At 41.8% G+C, this 17,499-nt stretch overlaps 2 protein-coding genes across 17 annotated transcripts in view; both read right to left on the bottom strand.

Annotated features, from left to right (window-relative positions):
* The window catches only part of RBM25 (RNA binding motif protein 25), a 341,694-nt gene that overhangs the window by 132,010 nt on the left and 192,185 nt on the right, over positions 1-17,499 (bottom strand). For 8 of the 16 annotated variants that reach the window (XM_085627259.1, XM_085627253.1, XM_085627255.1 and 5 more), the window contains 5 exons: positions 14,787-14,947; positions 13,971-14,174; positions 9,259-9,321; positions 8,840-8,923; positions 5,225-5,487 (listed from right to left, as the gene is read on the bottom strand). In XM_085627259.1, the coding sequence (XP_085483385.1) occupies positions 5,225-5,487; positions 8,840-8,923; positions 9,259-9,321; positions 13,971-14,174; positions 14,787-14,947 (775 nt within the window). The remainder of the gene's footprint in view (positions 1-5,224; positions 5,488-8,839; positions 8,924-9,258; positions 9,322-13,970; positions 14,175-14,786; positions 14,948-17,499) is intronic. The other 8 variants (XM_085627263.1, XM_085627254.1, XM_085627257.1 and 5 more) reach the window with 3 other exon arrangements.
* Positions 1-17,499, bottom strand: part of LOC146799649 (uncharacterized) — a 175,574-nt gene that overhangs the window by 21,749 nt on the left and 136,326 nt on the right. The window lies entirely within an intron of this gene.

Consider the following 17,499-nt stretch of genomic DNA (forward strand, 5'->3'; position numbering starts at 1 on the left):
AGATGTCCTCTGAGTGCCTTGTATATGAAATCCCACACTGGCATCAGTGTGGGTTTAATGTGATGAGAAGTTGGATACCAAACTTCCCAGAATTCAGTAAAGCCATTATGTGGCGGTGTTGTGTGGTGTGTGTGTGTGTGAACGTACAGTACCTCTAAGGGTGGCATAATATGCGCTGCAGCCCTTAGAGGCCTTCCCTGGCCATCAGTGCCCTTGGCACCCATGGCCCCTTTTACAAGGGACTTGCATGTGGCTAGAGAGGTGCCAATTGGGGGTAAAAGGTATAGTTTGGGGGAAGACACTCTGGGAACCTGATTGGCAGGGACCCAGGGCACATCAAGTCAAAGTGCATCAGAAATCTGGCAAAAAAAGTGGGGGGTTTACTGCAACCAAAACTCAGCTCCCTCCCATCATGTAGCTGGGGAATTAGTTTTCCCCAGTGTCCACCACATGTTTTAAAATTGCTTGCCAGGTCACTTGTACTGGCAGTAATGGGAATGTCGATCACAGGTGCAAAATTGATCATGCAGCTAAGCCCTCACATGTAATATTGAGCACCCTGCCTTAGGGCTGTTAGGCCTGCTGTAGGGGTGACTTACAAATGTTACCTGCAGTGGTAGGGGTAATGGCACACAGATGTACGACATCACGTTTTCACTTTTGTCTGTAACCAAGAAACGCAGCCTGCAATGGCAGCCGTGCATGTGCTTTGTGAGGGTTCCCATAAGGTGGCACAATTTGTGCTGCAGTCCTTAGCGACCCTCTTTAGTACCTCAGGCCCTGGGTTACCATTAACTAGGGACTTAAAGACGGTGCCAAATGTTTTGCCAATTGGAGTAAACAATTGTACAGTTTTGGTAAGGAGCTCTGGGATTGGGGACCTGGTTAGCAGGAACTCAGGGCACCTCCAGTTGAAATCACATTTACAAGGCACAATGTGGGGGGGTGAGAAAGTGGCTCTGTATATACTGTTCCCAAATAGGTACAGTGTGTACAGAGTCCACAGTCCCCAGAGGTTTGGCAGAGGCTAAAGTTAGATATAACCTTACTCTCTAAAGTGGTAGCTTGGTTGAGTAGTAAGGCAGTACCAGAGGACAGTGTAAAGCATTTATTGCACACACTCAGTCAGCAAATGGTCTCACACACTCAATAACTGAACTCTAGGCCAATGGTTTATATATAAAACAAAGATATGCTTGTTTTATTTTAGAACCAACAATAGGTATCAAAATATACTTTCTCAGAATGAGATGCTTTAGATAAACACTTTTGCAATATGCAATTGGATTTTGTAGAAAGTTTACAGGTTGTTGCAATAGGCAACACAATTTTAAGCACAATAATGCATTGAGTTCAATGGAAGTTTCAAGTTATTTGGATTAGATTACTTTCAGGATTACTTTTGTAATTCCAGGACTGGATCCTAGATTCAGTCCTGGGTCAGTTCTTAGGAACAAGTGATAAAAGTCGACTTGGTTACTGTTATGATTTTTAGACAATATTTTGCTATTTTAAAAGTTGACACTTAGAAAATATGTCATAGAAAACAGTCCATGATTCCCTATGGAAGAAAAATCAAGTTGCAGGTATAGTATGTTCTCGTTACTTTTGTAATCCAGTACTGGGTACCTAGACTCAATACTGGGACCTCTATCTAAAACAGGTAAGTAATTACGTTTCACAGTTTGTACGATTTTTAAAGAATATTTGAAGTTTGCAAAAATTGACACTAAAGAAATTTCACAGAAAAACAGTCAATGATTGCCTATGGAAGAAAATTGGGTTACTGGTAAGTACGGTTGTGAATATTTTTCAGGGTCAGTGCTGGGCACCAAGATCCAGCACTGGGAGCTCACCTAATAGCAGGTGAGTATTTTCGTTACTCGGCTGATTTTTGGTGAATATTTTAAGTTTTGAAAAGTCCACACTTAGAAGAAATTTCAGGAAAAACCAGTCAATGTTACCCTATGGAGAAAATTGAGTTATCGGCTTTCAGGTAAGTACTCGACTTGCAAAGTTAAGGTTTTGGGCACAGACTCGGGGGTCTCCCAGGGTCAGGTAGGTACAGTAGTTACACCCTCAGCGGCACAGGGGCAGCCGGGTGCAGAGTGAATTGGTCCCAATGTTATCCTATGGGAGGCAGTGGGGCCTTGGTTGGTGGCTGCTGACTAGCAGGCCACGCGGCTGTGGGAGCTGGGCTCCTGGTCACTTGCTCAGGGCAAATGGGAAAGTAGATAGGTGCAAAGGTTAAACTGCCAGGGCCACTCGGGCGGCTGGGTGCAGGGTGCTTTTGAGCCTTCGGGCGCTCAATTGATTTCAATGGGAAAGCTCCGGTTTAGAAAAAGACTGCAAGCTTGGGGACGAAGATTCTTCAGGTGCCACCACCACTTCGAGAGGTAAGTTGGGTAGTTGGAGGATAGGTAGGTACCCCAGAGTTGGGCACAGGGGGCCGCAGGGCGCCAGGTGCAGGGGTGCCTTTTGGTGTCGGGAAATCTTACCCTCTGTTGATCGCGGTTGGGGGGGTACCTGGTTATGAGGCTGCAGGCATTGTCAGGAGCGTCGAGGGAAGTCCTTGGGTGCCGGACTTGGGGGTCACAGTCGCCGTGGGGTCATCCTCGTGGTCTCCGTTCACTCCGACACAGGCCAGGCTTGGCGGGTGCAGAGTGTGAAGGGTTCGCGGTTCCGGGCTGATGCCAGGGATTAGAAGCAGATTTTGAGTAGAGCCTCTACTCATGGGAGTCCCAGGAGCTTAGAGCTAAAAGGTAGCCAGGTCCTACGGGGTTTGTGAGGTTGCTGGCCACAAGAGGTTGTAGCAGGTTCGGGGGGGGGGGGGTCGATAGGCCGGTAGGGCTGGGGACAAAGCAGTTGGTGTCTTCCTCTTCTTAGCAGCTGCAGGGCAGGTCTTCTTTCTTCCTGCTCTTCTTTGTATTTCGAAATCTGGAATAGGAAGGTTCAGGGTGCCCCTAAATACTAGATTTAGGGGCGTTCTAGGTAGGTGAAGGGCAGGAACCAATGGGTCCCTGTCCTGGGGTGGGTACACCCCCTATTCTGCCTCTCTCCTGTGGGAGGGGGGCAGTAGCCTAGTCCTGATTGGGTAGGGCCTCCCATCTTCAAGATGGCGAGCGCCCGGAGATGTGCTTCACCTCACCTCCCACACCTGAGGGGTGTGGTTGGCAGGCTGGCACATCCCCTGTCCTTATTTGGGATTTCCGGCCAGGCTTCCCGCCAGAGTGGGGGCTGCAAGTGGCCTGGGGAAGCTCACAGAGGCGGCATGCTTTTAAAGCTTCCCCCTGTCCCATCCTGGGGGAGGAGACCTAGCACCTCGCCCAGGATGCGCAATGTTGCAGGTCCAGGAGAGCAGGGGCTCTCCTACCCAGGGGTCCAGCAACAGGTCTGCTGTGTGGCAGCCTAGGCAGCCTCAGACCAGACATGGATTGTAGGTTAGGTTTCAGGGGGCATCTCTAAAAAGCCCTCTGTGGTGCTTGGTACATTAAATCCCACACTGGCATCAGTGTGGGTTTAATGTGCTGAGAGGTTTGATACCAAACTTCAGTCTTCAGTGTTGCCATTATGGTGCTGTGGAGTTCGTGTTTGACAAGCTCTCAGCACCATGTACTCTTAAATGGCAGCACTGCACTTAGTGCCCAGGAATGGACCTGGGTACTGTAGGGGCACAGGGCTCATGCTCCTGTACCCACACCATTAGCATAGGGCACCCAGCTAGAGGGGTGGCTGATTTATACCAGGGCAGTGTAGGTGGTGGGCATGGCACACAGGGATGTGTGCCATGTCGACTCGGTTTTGTCTTGTACCCAGACACTCAGCCTGCCGGGGCAGTGTGTGTGTGTTAAGGTACAGGGCCTCTAAGGGTGGCACAATGAGTGCTGCGGCCCATAGAGGCCTTTCCTGGTCACAGGGCCCTGGGTACCTAAGGTACCATTTACCAGGGGCTGACATGTGGCCAGGGTTTGCCAATTTGGGTTTTGAGGTTTTTAGGGAAGGAACATAGGCCCTGGGCACCTGATTGGCAGGAGTCCAGGGCACACTCAGTCAAAGTACATTCAGCAGGTTGTTTGGGGATGGGTGGGAGGTCAAAAAAAAAAAAAAAAGAAAAAAAAAAAAAATAAAGAGAAAAAACATTCAGCAATTCAGCAAAAAGTGGGGGCATACCATGCAAGAAAGATTGCACTTTATCACACATAGGTTGTGCTAGTATGAGGAAGGTCTCAGTGTCATATTTGGGCCGTAGAGAGTGGTAACAAACCTACGACCATCAGAAAAGACATCTAAACTGGAAACAGTTCTGTGTTACCTTTGTGTAAAGTAACAGTAGGTTTAAGATCTGTTCTCCCTTGTTTATTGGAAGGATAGTGTATAATGCTATGCAGGAAGAGTTGTGCATAAGCCACACAAGTGATGTTGCCTCTTCTGGCTTCCTTTAGTACCCAGCCACAATTTCAGGTGGTATATTAACATGTCAAACCATTAGATGGCTGTAATATGCCCAACAGGAATGTGCTGCAAAAACAGAAACTTAGAAGCAATTCCTACTCAAATAAGTAAATATGCCTTCATATTACTCATGTTAATAGTGCTCGTTTTATCACACTGATGAAAAAATGATTTGGCCTTTCGAGATTAAAACTGGTGACCGGAAAGCCATACCACAAGTCAGCAGCGAGAAGACTGAGCCAAATTGCAGGTTTGCTGTGATATACAAATATAAGGAACTGGGCTCAAACTAGTAACTCTTAAATCTTATATAACATTTCCATGGCCAGAGTACTGGAGAGCAACACTTCACATGGATGAGAAGGTTAGTTCTCTCTGGTGAAAAAAAGGCATTTAAAAATACAATGCACTTTAAAAGCAAATGCCAAGTTTTTACTGCAAGGTAATAGATTTTTCAAAACTGAAGAAAACAAGAGGAATGGGTAAAAATTAAATAGCAAGTATAAACATACTAGCGACTGGTGGAACATAGGCAAAATAAGTTGTACTGTGCTAATTATGTACTATACAGTTCAACACAATGCTCTTCATTGCCTGCATACAAAATAAGGTTATCTGCCTTGAAAGGTGGTTATTAAAATTAAAAACATCTCACTGGCCAAGGTTGATTACATTTTACTACAAATCAAGCCATAATCCTTCACATCAAATTGTTCAGAGTTATCCTTAAACATTTAACACAATATAAACACACAAGGAAATAAAGTATTACCGTGACCTGCTTCGATCGGTGCCTATTCCTCTAAGGCGATCTCGTTCCTTTTCACGTTCTCTCTCACGATCTCGATCTCTGTCTCTGTCCCTGTCCCTATCTTTTGTCCGGTCCCGTTCTCTTTCACGCTCTTTCTCCTTTTCACGCTCCCTCTCTTTTTCCCTGTCTCGCTTTTCACGTTCACGCTCGCGCTCTCGTTCTCTTCTTTCTTTTTCAATCTCCTGCCTTTCTTTCTCCTTTTTGCCTTTTTCTTCCTCCAGTTTCTAAAAGGAGATAGAAAAGCTTTACAAATTAATATCCTTCATATAAATGAGGACAGGACTCTCAAAAGTAAAGTGAAGCAAATTTGAAAAACTAATTTCATGCAAAAGAATAAATCTACATAGGCCCACATTCTCCAACTCTGAAGCTTAAGGGAAAGTCAGGCACTGTGCTTATTGGCTGAATTTGCAGAGCTGCTGATGTAAGGGATGGGCACATAACTAATTAACTACAAAGAAATGCAGTGCGCCAATTGGGAAACAATCACATTTAACTTGCAGACAAAAATGTGACATGTCCCAAATTGAAGGCATATCAACTGGATGCAAGTAAATACTACACATCATTACCGTTCCCTCTTAAGCAGGTCTCTGCCAACCAAGCACAAGCCGATAAAGGGACAAAATACTGTTCAAACTATTCATAGTTACAATACATGTGATTTTAAAACAAGTGGAGACCTTGATCAACTTCTCCACAATGAACAGAAATGGACAGTGAGTGCATAAACCACCAAAAGCAGGGAAGAAAACAGACTATACTTGTAGAGGTCTGACATGTCAAAGACAGACTAGAAATTTTACAATTTTCTGCCCAGTAGTACTTTTTCCTCTGTATGTGTACCATGTTATGTTTAATACCTATCCCCACCTTTCCTATAGGGAAACATACATAAGATTGACAAATCCAGCCGTGGAAGCAATTGTTTTGGTTTAACTTACAGATGCTGTGCTAGGACATGGACCGCCAACACTTGATTTACTTTACCTACAAGCTACGTTTCTGGGAGGAAGAGCAAGTACATTGTTCACAAAAAACAAATACCAAGCTGTAAGGCTCACAGATGACAATGCATCGCAAGATCCTACTGTTTGCACAAGCTGAGTAGAAAGACACGCTTACTCCCTTCAGCTTCATGTTTTACCACCACTGAAATGAAATTAAAAACTCAAATAACACAATGGAGCAGAATCACTTAAAACATCATTAACAACTGTAAGCATAATCTTACCTGCTGGCATTTCTTTTGCTGAGCGGAGGGACCAGAGGACTGATAACATTATAAAAGTAGAACTAAAACAATACATGAATGTGTCGAAGTATTTTGCTATACAGTCCTGTGACCTGCAGCAGCAGTGCTAGATATACTGGAAAGACATTTGATCCATTATCACCCACAATGCACCAGGTCACAGGGAATACAAGAGGGTGCAGCTCTCCAGTCTCATTAGAAAAAGAGAATGAAGTGGGATTCAATTTAATGTTCAAAGAGTAATACGGATAACTGCTTTGGACTACTGACTACTATTTGGAGACCACCTTTACGGACTTACCTTATATTCAGCACTCAATGGAAAGGCGCTCATTCTGAAATTATCAATACTTACATACTGTGCGCTCCTTTGGAAATGTCCATTGGAAGCCTCGTCAGAGAGCCATTAAATATTCACTTCACCCTCTCTTTTGGACATCGATTAACGTGGTCTGCCCAACTTGCTAATGTGAGGTTGAGCTTCAGGAGAAACTCATTTATTTCTAGAGACATAACTATCCCACATCTGTTGATCAGAATCAAAAGATACCTTGTGGGTGCCGGAAGTAGCTAGTAAAACATAAAAACGCTTTAGAGTACAATTAGACAAAAGGGAATATGAATGAATTAAAACAAGTATGGAAAAAAACAGGAAAGGAAGAAAAGTAATACAAAAAATAGGGCTCACCTTTTCATTCTTCAGACTCATCCGTGCTGTAAATGGACACCCCCTAAAATAACGTTACCCTGAAGGTCTGCAAAGTGTCAATTTTATACATCTCTAACAAAACATGCAAAGGTTCACTGAGCTCCTTCACCCGACAATTGATGATCATAAGTGACCTCCATTTTTTCCCCACTCACACCACCAATCCCTTATGTTTATTTCCTACTTAAGGAAAAACAGGCCAAATTATCTATAAATTACCCCCTGGGGTAAAACTCTTAAAGGAAAATGGCATATTCAGAGACCAGACAGCCAAATATAACGTTTTTCCCCCAGTGATCTGCAGGGGTGGGGCAGAGGAGTTTGTGGTAGCTGTGTGTTAAAGGGAGGGGGTAAAATAAGCCATGGCCCATCAATACATAATTAACGCCTATCCAAGTGAAATCTAATATTCAGCTGGCTCCTTCTCATTTCTTCTGCATTTACTTGAAAATTAGACCATAAAATAACAGAAGAAATGGTTTACGCCATCATTATTTCACAACAAAAGTTATACATTTTAAAAAAAAAAAACGCAATCATTCTTTGGCAAATATAATCAGATGTAGGAATATAGTTGTGAACATTTTTGTTCCTGAATCAATTACATTTCGAGAATTAAAATTCATGCATAAAAATAAGTTTGGAACAGGGGAAAGATAATCGGTAAGCACATCTATGGTGTATTAATATTATCAGGTCCATTCAAACAAACATTCATGCACATTAAAATGTCAACAATCTGAGATGAGGGTAGAAAAATGGCTGGTGAACGTGCCAAATGATGTTCTGCTTCCAGATTTGAATTAATAAGCAGGCAATCCTTTTCTATGTTCAGACTCCACAAAATCAAAAAACTTTCAAGCAATAACAATCGGAGCAAAGAAGAAATTTTGGGAACAGCAAGTGTTAACAGAGCAACCAGTGTAGATGGGAAATCTGAGCAAGACAGGATTCACTGGGCATAATTTTTGGGTTACGACAAAGCCAGTTACCCCTTTGCATATTTTCGAGGGGGTATCCAAGATAGAATAAAAAACAGAAACTCATACTTACATCCTACTCCATGCTATTTTCCAAGCTGAGTGTTTCATCTTGCATTAGTCACCATATGATCTCTATCATAATGGTGGGGGTCAATGAATAGATTAGCTGAGGGAATTTACAATTCTTCCATGCATCTAAAATGTGGTACTTCTGGTAATCACTAACCTACTGAACGTTTAGGCTACCCACTGTACTCTCCAAACAAAGGGTATGTGAATTTCAAAAGTATCAATTTATTGGTATCTGCTGAGTGTATCCACCCTTAAGTCAACCTTTCAAATATTCAACCCTTGTTTATGATTTACCCATAAATACAAAATGTATTCAGAAGTGTAATGTTGAGAGCAGACATAACTGACTCAGCAAGAAGTGCTTGCATATAAGATGGATATCTTTAAAAAAACATGATCATGGTATCATGTGCACTGTTGCCAAATGGGTTAGATGTATGCCTTTATTAAATAGCATTGTAAATTTTGTACTTGCGTGGAATTTAATCTATGGGGCGGGGGTCTTTTCTGTATCTGTGAAAATACTACAATGTTTATTTAATGAAAAGAAAGATTACCTTGTGTGTATCTCTGAATTTACTAATTTCTCGAGATATCAAATCTCTTTTGTCATCTTCCATTTCAATGGCATGTATGTCCTCCTACAAGAGAAGAGAAGACTTCAGGGAAAAAGTAAAATGTAATTTGAAGCTAGCAAAGAGACAAGTTAATACACTGTTAAATCATGTGGGGAAGGGACACCTATAATCCATAAAAATCCAGCTCAATATTTACAAAGGTCATATCAACATTTTATTTAAGTAGTCTAGGTAAGTTTAAATGTGACAATATACAGTCAGGGAATTTGGTCACTTGTGCCAACAAATGCATAAAATAATTCAATCACATTTCAGCTCAGGGGCATCAAAATAACTAAATAAATGTAAGCAGTTTGGTTAAATACGTTTTCTTAAACAAAGCCTTATTAGTCTCAGACCTTAACTCCAAATGAAGAGCGTTCCAGAGGGACGGTCCTCACATCAGAAGAGATCTGCCTCTCCTGGAAAAAATAGAAATTCAGGAAGAGACAGTTTGTCAGAAGGTCTGAGACCCAAGCAGGGTTATACTACTCCTCTGGTTACAGTTACAAAGTGTTTTAGGTCTTGCTAGTTTACAAATTGAAATTAATAATCAAGGTGTGAGAAACGGTGCTGCTCTGAGGGTGCTAAGAGGCCATCCATTTCACCCAAACATTCCGAACTACCTGCAAGCGAGCTAACTCAGTTTGAGGAAGGCAAAAATTATAGTAAGCCCAAAAAAGTAGTTCTGGTGGCTTCAACTGCACTCTCAAGCTGGCTTGGGCACTTATCTTCCGAAGAGACCAGAGTTTAAAGCCCTAACTGTATAAATTTAAGTGGATGCCTTAAAATGTAGGTTTAGGCCAAAAGGATAAGGTACAACCTATAAAACTGAAAACATTTGTGCCCTCCTCAAAACCTGGGCAAGTCACTAAACAGGAGAGCGCACAATGCGTTATAGCAAAATAGATATATGCATGGTGTAAAACACTGCTCATAACAGCCTTTTCTCACAGAAATGTATCCAACTGAGAACAGATTGCTACACATCCTTGTACAGTTTACCAGGTTTATAGGAACTCCACAGCAGAGAAATCAATCAGACCTAGCAGCATCTTCAGAACAAGCAGATTTTACAACTCCCTTTCTGCTGAAAGAATCTCTTAAGATTCCACAATGTTTGGGATGAGTCAGAGTGGAAACCTCGGTCAAAAAAATCTGCGCCAGAAACTTGTTTTTGATCTCAAATAAGCAGGGCCACTGGAATTATGCGATTCTGCAGCCGCCGTGATTTTTTCAATTATAGATTTGCTGCATTTGACACATTATCCACCGCATAATCTGCAGCTTTTAACAAAAAAATTGTTTCTAGCGCTATCACCACAAAATATATGGCGACTCCGGTTTCTGAACACCAGAAGGCTTTCACAAAGGTTAGCTGGTCATCTTTTAGTTGCTTATTGCTGTATTTGGATGTTAATTTTGTATGAAGGTAAACTCTCTCAGACACTGTTACCAGGTGTAAAAATGACAAAATAATGGAGTACTGCTGTCACAAAATGTGCTGCACTATACCACATAATTTGACTTGTATTGCTATGCAATTTTGTCAACCCTGCAAATATTTTGGTACTCCACTGCCGTATAATTCCAGTGGCTCTGCAAATAAGTATTATTTCATATTCTTTGCAAGGCTTACAATTCTTGATAAACAGGAGCTCAAGTCCAGGTAAAGATTACTTATAAATGCTCAATGTTTAACCATGCACCCATCAACTCAATCCGAAAGTTTACAAAAGAATCACAGAAGCTAATTAACACTTGCTTTAAAATGCCAGTTCATTTTTCAATTGGAGAGAAATTGAATTAGTCCTCTGGCCACTCACCTCCAAGTTTGTTACGTAAAAGAATGCCTTTAACATTCGGTTTTAGAATTATCTAGTATGGCAATGTCTATATGTAAAGAAATATTTTTAAGGGAGTGGATGCTCATTTAGAGAAGTAGGCTAGTATCCAAGAGTGTGTTCCTAATTTAAGAATGAGCGCATAGAAGATGGAAGAGACAGACAAGATGAATATGCATTGTGTGTAGTTATCAAGAGGCATACTAAACCTGTGAAGTCGGAGACCATGCCCTATGAAAACACTGCTACCTTTAACAGATGAAATTATAGAAGGTAATGAGTCTAAAACCATGGCTTTTCCTTTTTTGGCCTCGCTCAAATTCAGGCATGGGTCTGTAGTTTTGTACAAGTGATTTTAGTAGCCTTTTCTCTGGATCCTGAAGGATGGAATGTGCCAATTTTCTGTCTCATATCCAGTAGATTTCAACTGAGATCCAGAACAATGCACTTTATATACCTCAGACAATGATTCTACGCTGAGGGTTTTTGTGTAAGAGGGCTTTCCCTTTCGAAAACATTGACTTGAAGTCTGGAGGCTTCATTGGTCTGTCTTTGGTAGGTCCAATTACACGTTTTTCTCCCTTTTAAGACTCCCTCTTCTTGAATTATACATGTAGTATTCAGAGGCATGCGAGCGAGAACCACCTTTGAAACTTTAACTAGGTACTTTCTTTTGTGCTAAAATCGCTTTAGTAAGCCAAAGAGACCAAGGTGGGAACGCAAATATTGACAAAAAGCTTTGTAGTTTTACCATTAAGTTAGTTTTATTCGCTGTTCAGAGTCCTGATGAATTTTGTTGCTACTGTTCTGTTTATTTTCATAATAGTTACTACTCCTATTATGCGCAGTAGGACAGGGTTTTGAGTTTAAAAATAAACCTTTCTAATTTATCCCTGGGTTTCTAGTGTTCTTGACTAAAAGCTTCCATAACGAAAAAGTTTGAGCGTCACTAATTACTGTGGCAGTTCATAGGATTGCAATCCAACAGCTTCTGAAGACCCCTCCTTAAAGTCAGACCCTGAATAGGGCTACCCAAGCCTTTATTTTTCTTTGCAGTTTTATAAGACGCAAACTGAAGGTATAGGAGTGCTTCACATGTGCAACAGTTACATTACACAAGGACACATTTATTTTTTGTAGACCTGGGGAGAGTATGTGATTTGCCTTCCTATTATCTTAATCTTCAGAAAACCCCACATACTGCTTATATGAAAATTTTCTGTTTTTTTCTAATTCTTATGTATCCATTTTCTCCATACAGACTAGATTTTTGAGTTAACAACTTTGTCTCGATAGAAGCATAAAACCAATTGTCATTAACTGCACAGCTCGGGCAAAAATTTAACGATGTGCTCTAAATGCAGAATGGACACTGCCTGAACCAGTGGAAGATCTTCGATCAAAAATCTGTTTCCTCGTTCCAGACTGCCTTCTAGCAGAAATCGCTAAGTCCTAAAAGTTGCAGATGACGTCATAGGAGTCACTCACTCCACCCAAGCCTATGTCCAAAAGTTTTTTTTTTTTTTTTTTTTAATATACAAATTCCAGGGCCCCCACTTGATGGTATAATAATGGCCATCAATTGAATTGATTAAAGATCTTGCACAGCCCAATATATGGTACCTTGGAGACAAGTGGTTATGATCTATGATATTACCACCATCTCTGGGGTAAATTCCATCACGTGTATGAGAACAATGAAGGTGAATGCTATATAGAAGGGCTGACTGGAGAATAAGTGGACTTCTCTCTGAAGAGGGTGACTCATGGACAGAAGTGTGCTCTGTGCAGTGCTTTTTTACAAGCTCTTTACTCCTCTCTAGCTAGTTACTAAATTGGATGTTCCCAGTGACCTCTGTTCACACTTGTGTTGCCTCTAGCGCAATCAGCCAGAGGGACATGGTCTTGACAATAGTACACAAATCAGAATTACACTAGATAACGTTAACCAAACAAAGAATGCAAAGTTTATTCTGGTAAGCTCCTGCAAATGGGTGGTTACAACAAGCACAGTTGAAAGCAAGAGTATTGCTGCCCAAATTAATCAAGAAAAAAAAAAAAAAAAAAAAAAAGAAGAGTGGTTATATATTTTTATTTCTTTTTTTTGAAGGGGCCCAACACAGGAACTCTGGCTTGCTATTCACAAAGACTGCTATAACAAAAGAAAGCAAAGACGTAGCAAGCAGTGTATGACCCCGCACATCGGTTTGTATGAAAATAAGCAAGCAAACTTCTAATGAACAGCTACTAAAAAACTTTTATACATGTTTTAGATCGTAGCTTGCACAGTACCATACATATGCGCGTATCCTACTGCACGCTATTGCTTTTTTAATATCTATCTTTGTGGCTGATATTAACAGTGAGAATATAAAAATTAGGTTAGTAGCATAGTAGAGAACCGTGAATAAACAACAAATATATACACACACACACACATACGCGCGCACACAAATCATTGGAGGAACTTTCAATTAAGTCTGCAAATGATTATATAGTACATCATCTGACTTATTTTGGACTTGGTCTCTCAAAAGTCAGGCATTTGATAATGTGAATTAAAAATAAGCATAGGTTGAACAGTAGCAATATGGAAATATTAGATTGCTGATTAACTATTACATGAAAACTGTAAAAGTTCATTAGAAGCACGTTGGTAATGACTTGCAATTCAAAGCTTGTGTATCTGACCGCATGGAATTTTGCTTTTTGTTTTTTAATCTAGAAACTCCAGGGGCCATCCTTGCAGGGAATTTTAATTACCTGTAACTGAACTATTTTTAAAAGACCGCTGAAAAACTAGACTTGAAACATTAAGATACCTCTGAGGGAAGAAACATTCCCTGCTCCAAAAAGCAATCCTTCACAGTTAAATGTTTTGGGCAAACTCTGGCTTCTACAAAAAGCAAACACTTGCTTCAAGTGTGCTTGTGGTAAACTAAGAATCATTGTGCAAGACACCTGCATGCAGGAGCTAAAAGTCGTTATCTTCGACATTCCATGTAACAGCAATTTACTTCAGCTTCACAAGGTATATTTGTGGAGGATGTATTAAACATCTGAAAGGAGGAACCCAATATCCACAAATTGCAGGTGTTATGAACAATATTTCTATACATTAGTGCTGGATTAGCTATAGTTAACTGAATGCAAAGGCTTGTTTATGGCACTAGCATTTAATAAACTAGTTTTATGACATGCAAAGGTAATATAAAAATCAGACTAACAGTAACGCCACCACCGGAGTCTTCCTTTTTCTCTTTTAGCTGCTTCTTCTTCCTTGGCTGGGAATCAGAATCCTGCGAGGGAGCATTCAACTCACTAGAATAATCCCGTATTAACACTTCTATTGTCTGTTTAATTTGTTGATCTAGCTTCACTGTTTCATCATCCAAGTCCTCATCATCTGTTGTAGATTCTGGTTTGGCATTCTAAAGAAAAATGTGCAACAGGTGAACAAAACAGTACTGGAATTCTAGCTAGTGAGATGAAACAGTGCAATAATTTAGTCCACATTTAGCATGCTAAATAGAGACCTGTTAAATTTATATTAATATTTGACACTAATAAAACTTGAGAAAGGTTGTAAGGTGTAACAAAAATAAACCTCCCAACTAATATCTGGTTTGATCCCAGAGTGTCCATTAAGTGCTAAATCTGAAACATCAGCTTTGCTCCATGAAAATGTGAAACAAAGTGTGCCTTTATGAGCAATCCTTCCCTAGAAAACTATGCTACACAAGCTGTCTACATCAGTTGTATAACACCCATACATCATTGCTACTGACCTAGATTTTAGCGTCTGACGTAAAAAAAAAGCCATACTTTATAGCAATTCCACTTAAACACTGAAGCCATGAAATACAAAACTGCTATGCTGCTTGAAAACGCACTGCCTAAATCAGTATCCTAATTTCAAAACTACAGTCCTCTTATACACTATCTGCATGGTATAATTAATCATGAATCAAGTAAATTGCCCCACTAGTAAATAGTCAATTAAACTGCTGAATAATTTAAACCACCAAACTTGGGTTGCTTACCCCATTAGAGGCCCTTTTCTTTGCTTTCCACTCGTCCAGTTGTGCCTTTGTCTTTGCATCCACTTTTACTAGGAGTTTTTTCTCTCCAATTTGAAGGTCATGAAGCAAACGTAAAGCACGTAGAGTAGATTCAGGTTCCTTGTATTCACAAAATCCGAAAGCTAGAAGTTAAAGTTCAGGAGGTTACTGGTGTAGTGCAGAACACCTCTGACAAATTACATTCAATACAATGAGGCGTGACGTTTCACAGTTAATATTCAGGTGAAATAGTAGCAATTACACATACATACAAATATGCTATCAATTATTCTAGTTTGTTTGAAGCCAGCTTTGTGAAACTAATACACAAAGTATTAGAAAATTCATCCCATGATCTTGTGAGCAGTACAAGTATAAGACAAAAATCACATTTGTAGAATTATCAAAACAAAATCACTGTTAAGAGTGGCAATTTACTCCATGTTGCTCGTGTACTCAGAAATACTTATGCAAATTATAGGACAGTGCTACTGTAGTATATACCTGGACTCCAAAAGGACTAACGTGTCCTAACTGCTATACAGCCCATTTACAGTCAATTCATACAGTGACAAGGTACAATAAGCATTGAAAATGCAATAGGCCTCGCCTTTTATTAAGTTAAAGCCATTTGCTTTGCTATATAATACCATTAGCAAAGCAAATGGCTTTAACTTAATCAAAGGCGTGACCAATTGCATTTTCAATGCTTGTTTTCTCCTTCTGTCCCCGTGATTCTGTGCCTTTTTTAGGTCGAGGACTACCGGTCTGCCGAAGGCAGAACCGGAAGTCGGAGATTTTATGTTTTCTAGAGTGGCTATTTAGCCCGCCTCTTTTGGTTCTCCTCCATTGGCTGGCTTCCTAAACGGAGGCCCGCCATTGGAGGAGAGAGCCGTCCCTCCAAATAGGCTCCGTCTTTTTCAGATTCGGGGGCGTGTTCCTTGCCGTTCTTTCCACTTTTTAGCCACGCCCTTTTTCGAACAGCAGGAACACGCCCCCGAATCCGAAAAAGTTTGGAAGCTCCCATCCGCCATTTTTTCACGGATCGTCTGGCCGTGAGGATCTTCTTGCTGTTGCTCTCGCGCTGCCCGCCTAGTTAGGCCCTGTATCTTAATTAGTAACCACGTTTCACATTTCCATCTACTACTCGTGTGTCGCCCCAGCGCTGCGTCCTCCACGCTGCCCTGCACACCGGGTTTCCACGCCGTGCCTTTTGTTTGCGGTGAGTGTAGTTTCTTTTGGGCACCAAAGACCCCCTCCCCCCCGCATGCATCTCGTACAAGGTGCAGCATTGAATAGTCCTCCCTATTTCGCCCCGGGCTCTCCCGGTTTAGCCGTGCGGCTGCTGGCAACGGGCTGTGGGTGTTCCTTCCTCCCTCCCTCCTAGCGGCAGGGGAGGAGTGCGCAGGACTCTGTCTCTCCCCTCTTCGTTTCTTCGGAATCTACCCACGTCTGGTTGTTTTTTTCTCGCCCTCACTCTCTTAAACGAATCTCTCTGAAACTCCCCTCTTCATTATTTTCTTCTTTCCAATAGCTGACCTAATTCATCTACTCTTGCCGTCTTTCTCACCTTGACTCCGTTCTCTCTTTCTTTACAATGAACTGCTTCCGTCACACGTGATCAGCTCCCTGCATTCCAACCCTTGCCACTGGCATGGCCCCCTCTCTGCTCCCCAGAACAGACCAGACTAAAGACAAAGGAGCAGCATCGACGTGATGCCTCTGGGACCCGTCCTGTCCAGCTCCTACCCAGCCTGCCCTGCTTAAGTCTCTGGAGCAGAAAAGTTGATAGTGAACGGGTGGGCTGGGTCATGCCATCTCATGCTCAACGGCTCTCACTGACATTGCCCGGCCTGGCTCTGAGAAGAAAAGCAGCTTTTTTCACTCTCCCTACTTGAGGGAAAGCAGCCGATCTGCATACTCACAGCAGCTGGGAAACAAACAGTTCTTGCAGGGAAACGACCTGCAAAAAGTAACACCTACCCATGCCCCAGTTGAAAAGGTAATCGAGACGTGCGGCGCAAAATTCCATTTGAAATGGTTGAGAGAATTCTTTTTTATTTACAAACGTTAAAATAACAGAAACAGGGGCATTTTCATCCTTATTGCTACATACATGTAAACAAGGTTTTATTTAAAATGGTGCTTGATAACTTGTTATGTATCTTTGTTCACTTGGAGCATAGCCCCATACCCCCTATAGAATGCTCTGCACAGGGGGCGTATCCCCCCCAGCAAACGACGGAGGGCTGTCAAACGTGTGTTGGGAATGAGATGAACAGAGACCCCGGTCATGAGCCAGAGCACCCCCCCCCCCCCACACACACTCCTTTGGAATCAGGGTACATATGCAAAAGCCCTCTCTCTGTTAAAGGGTGAAGGATGTAAGGCGCCTGAGAGGGGGGCATGTCCCCCTCCCCCAAGTCTGTCTATCCAGACATCAAGTCTGGACATATGTACTTCAAACACGCAGAAAACAATATTTAGCAAAATGTCGGCATTTTCTATCTCGTCTAATTAACAGGGTTGGTATCTCTTGCTTGTTTTCTATTTTCTTGGGGAGAACTTTGAAGTCGCCAGTAATGAGGCCAGGAGCTCTGACACCTCACATCTTGGGGAGCATGGAGGAGGAGATTGAAGTGGTGGGGGCCCGACTGGGGTGGCGGACGGGAAAGACAAGGTACTGGTGCTAGAT

This window comes from Triturus cristatus, chromosome 9 (assembly GCF_964204655.1).
Source record: "Triturus cristatus chromosome 9, aTriCri1.1, whole genome shotgun sequence".
Taxonomy (NCBI): domain Eukaryota; kingdom Metazoa; phylum Chordata; class Amphibia; order Caudata; family Salamandridae; genus Triturus; species Triturus cristatus.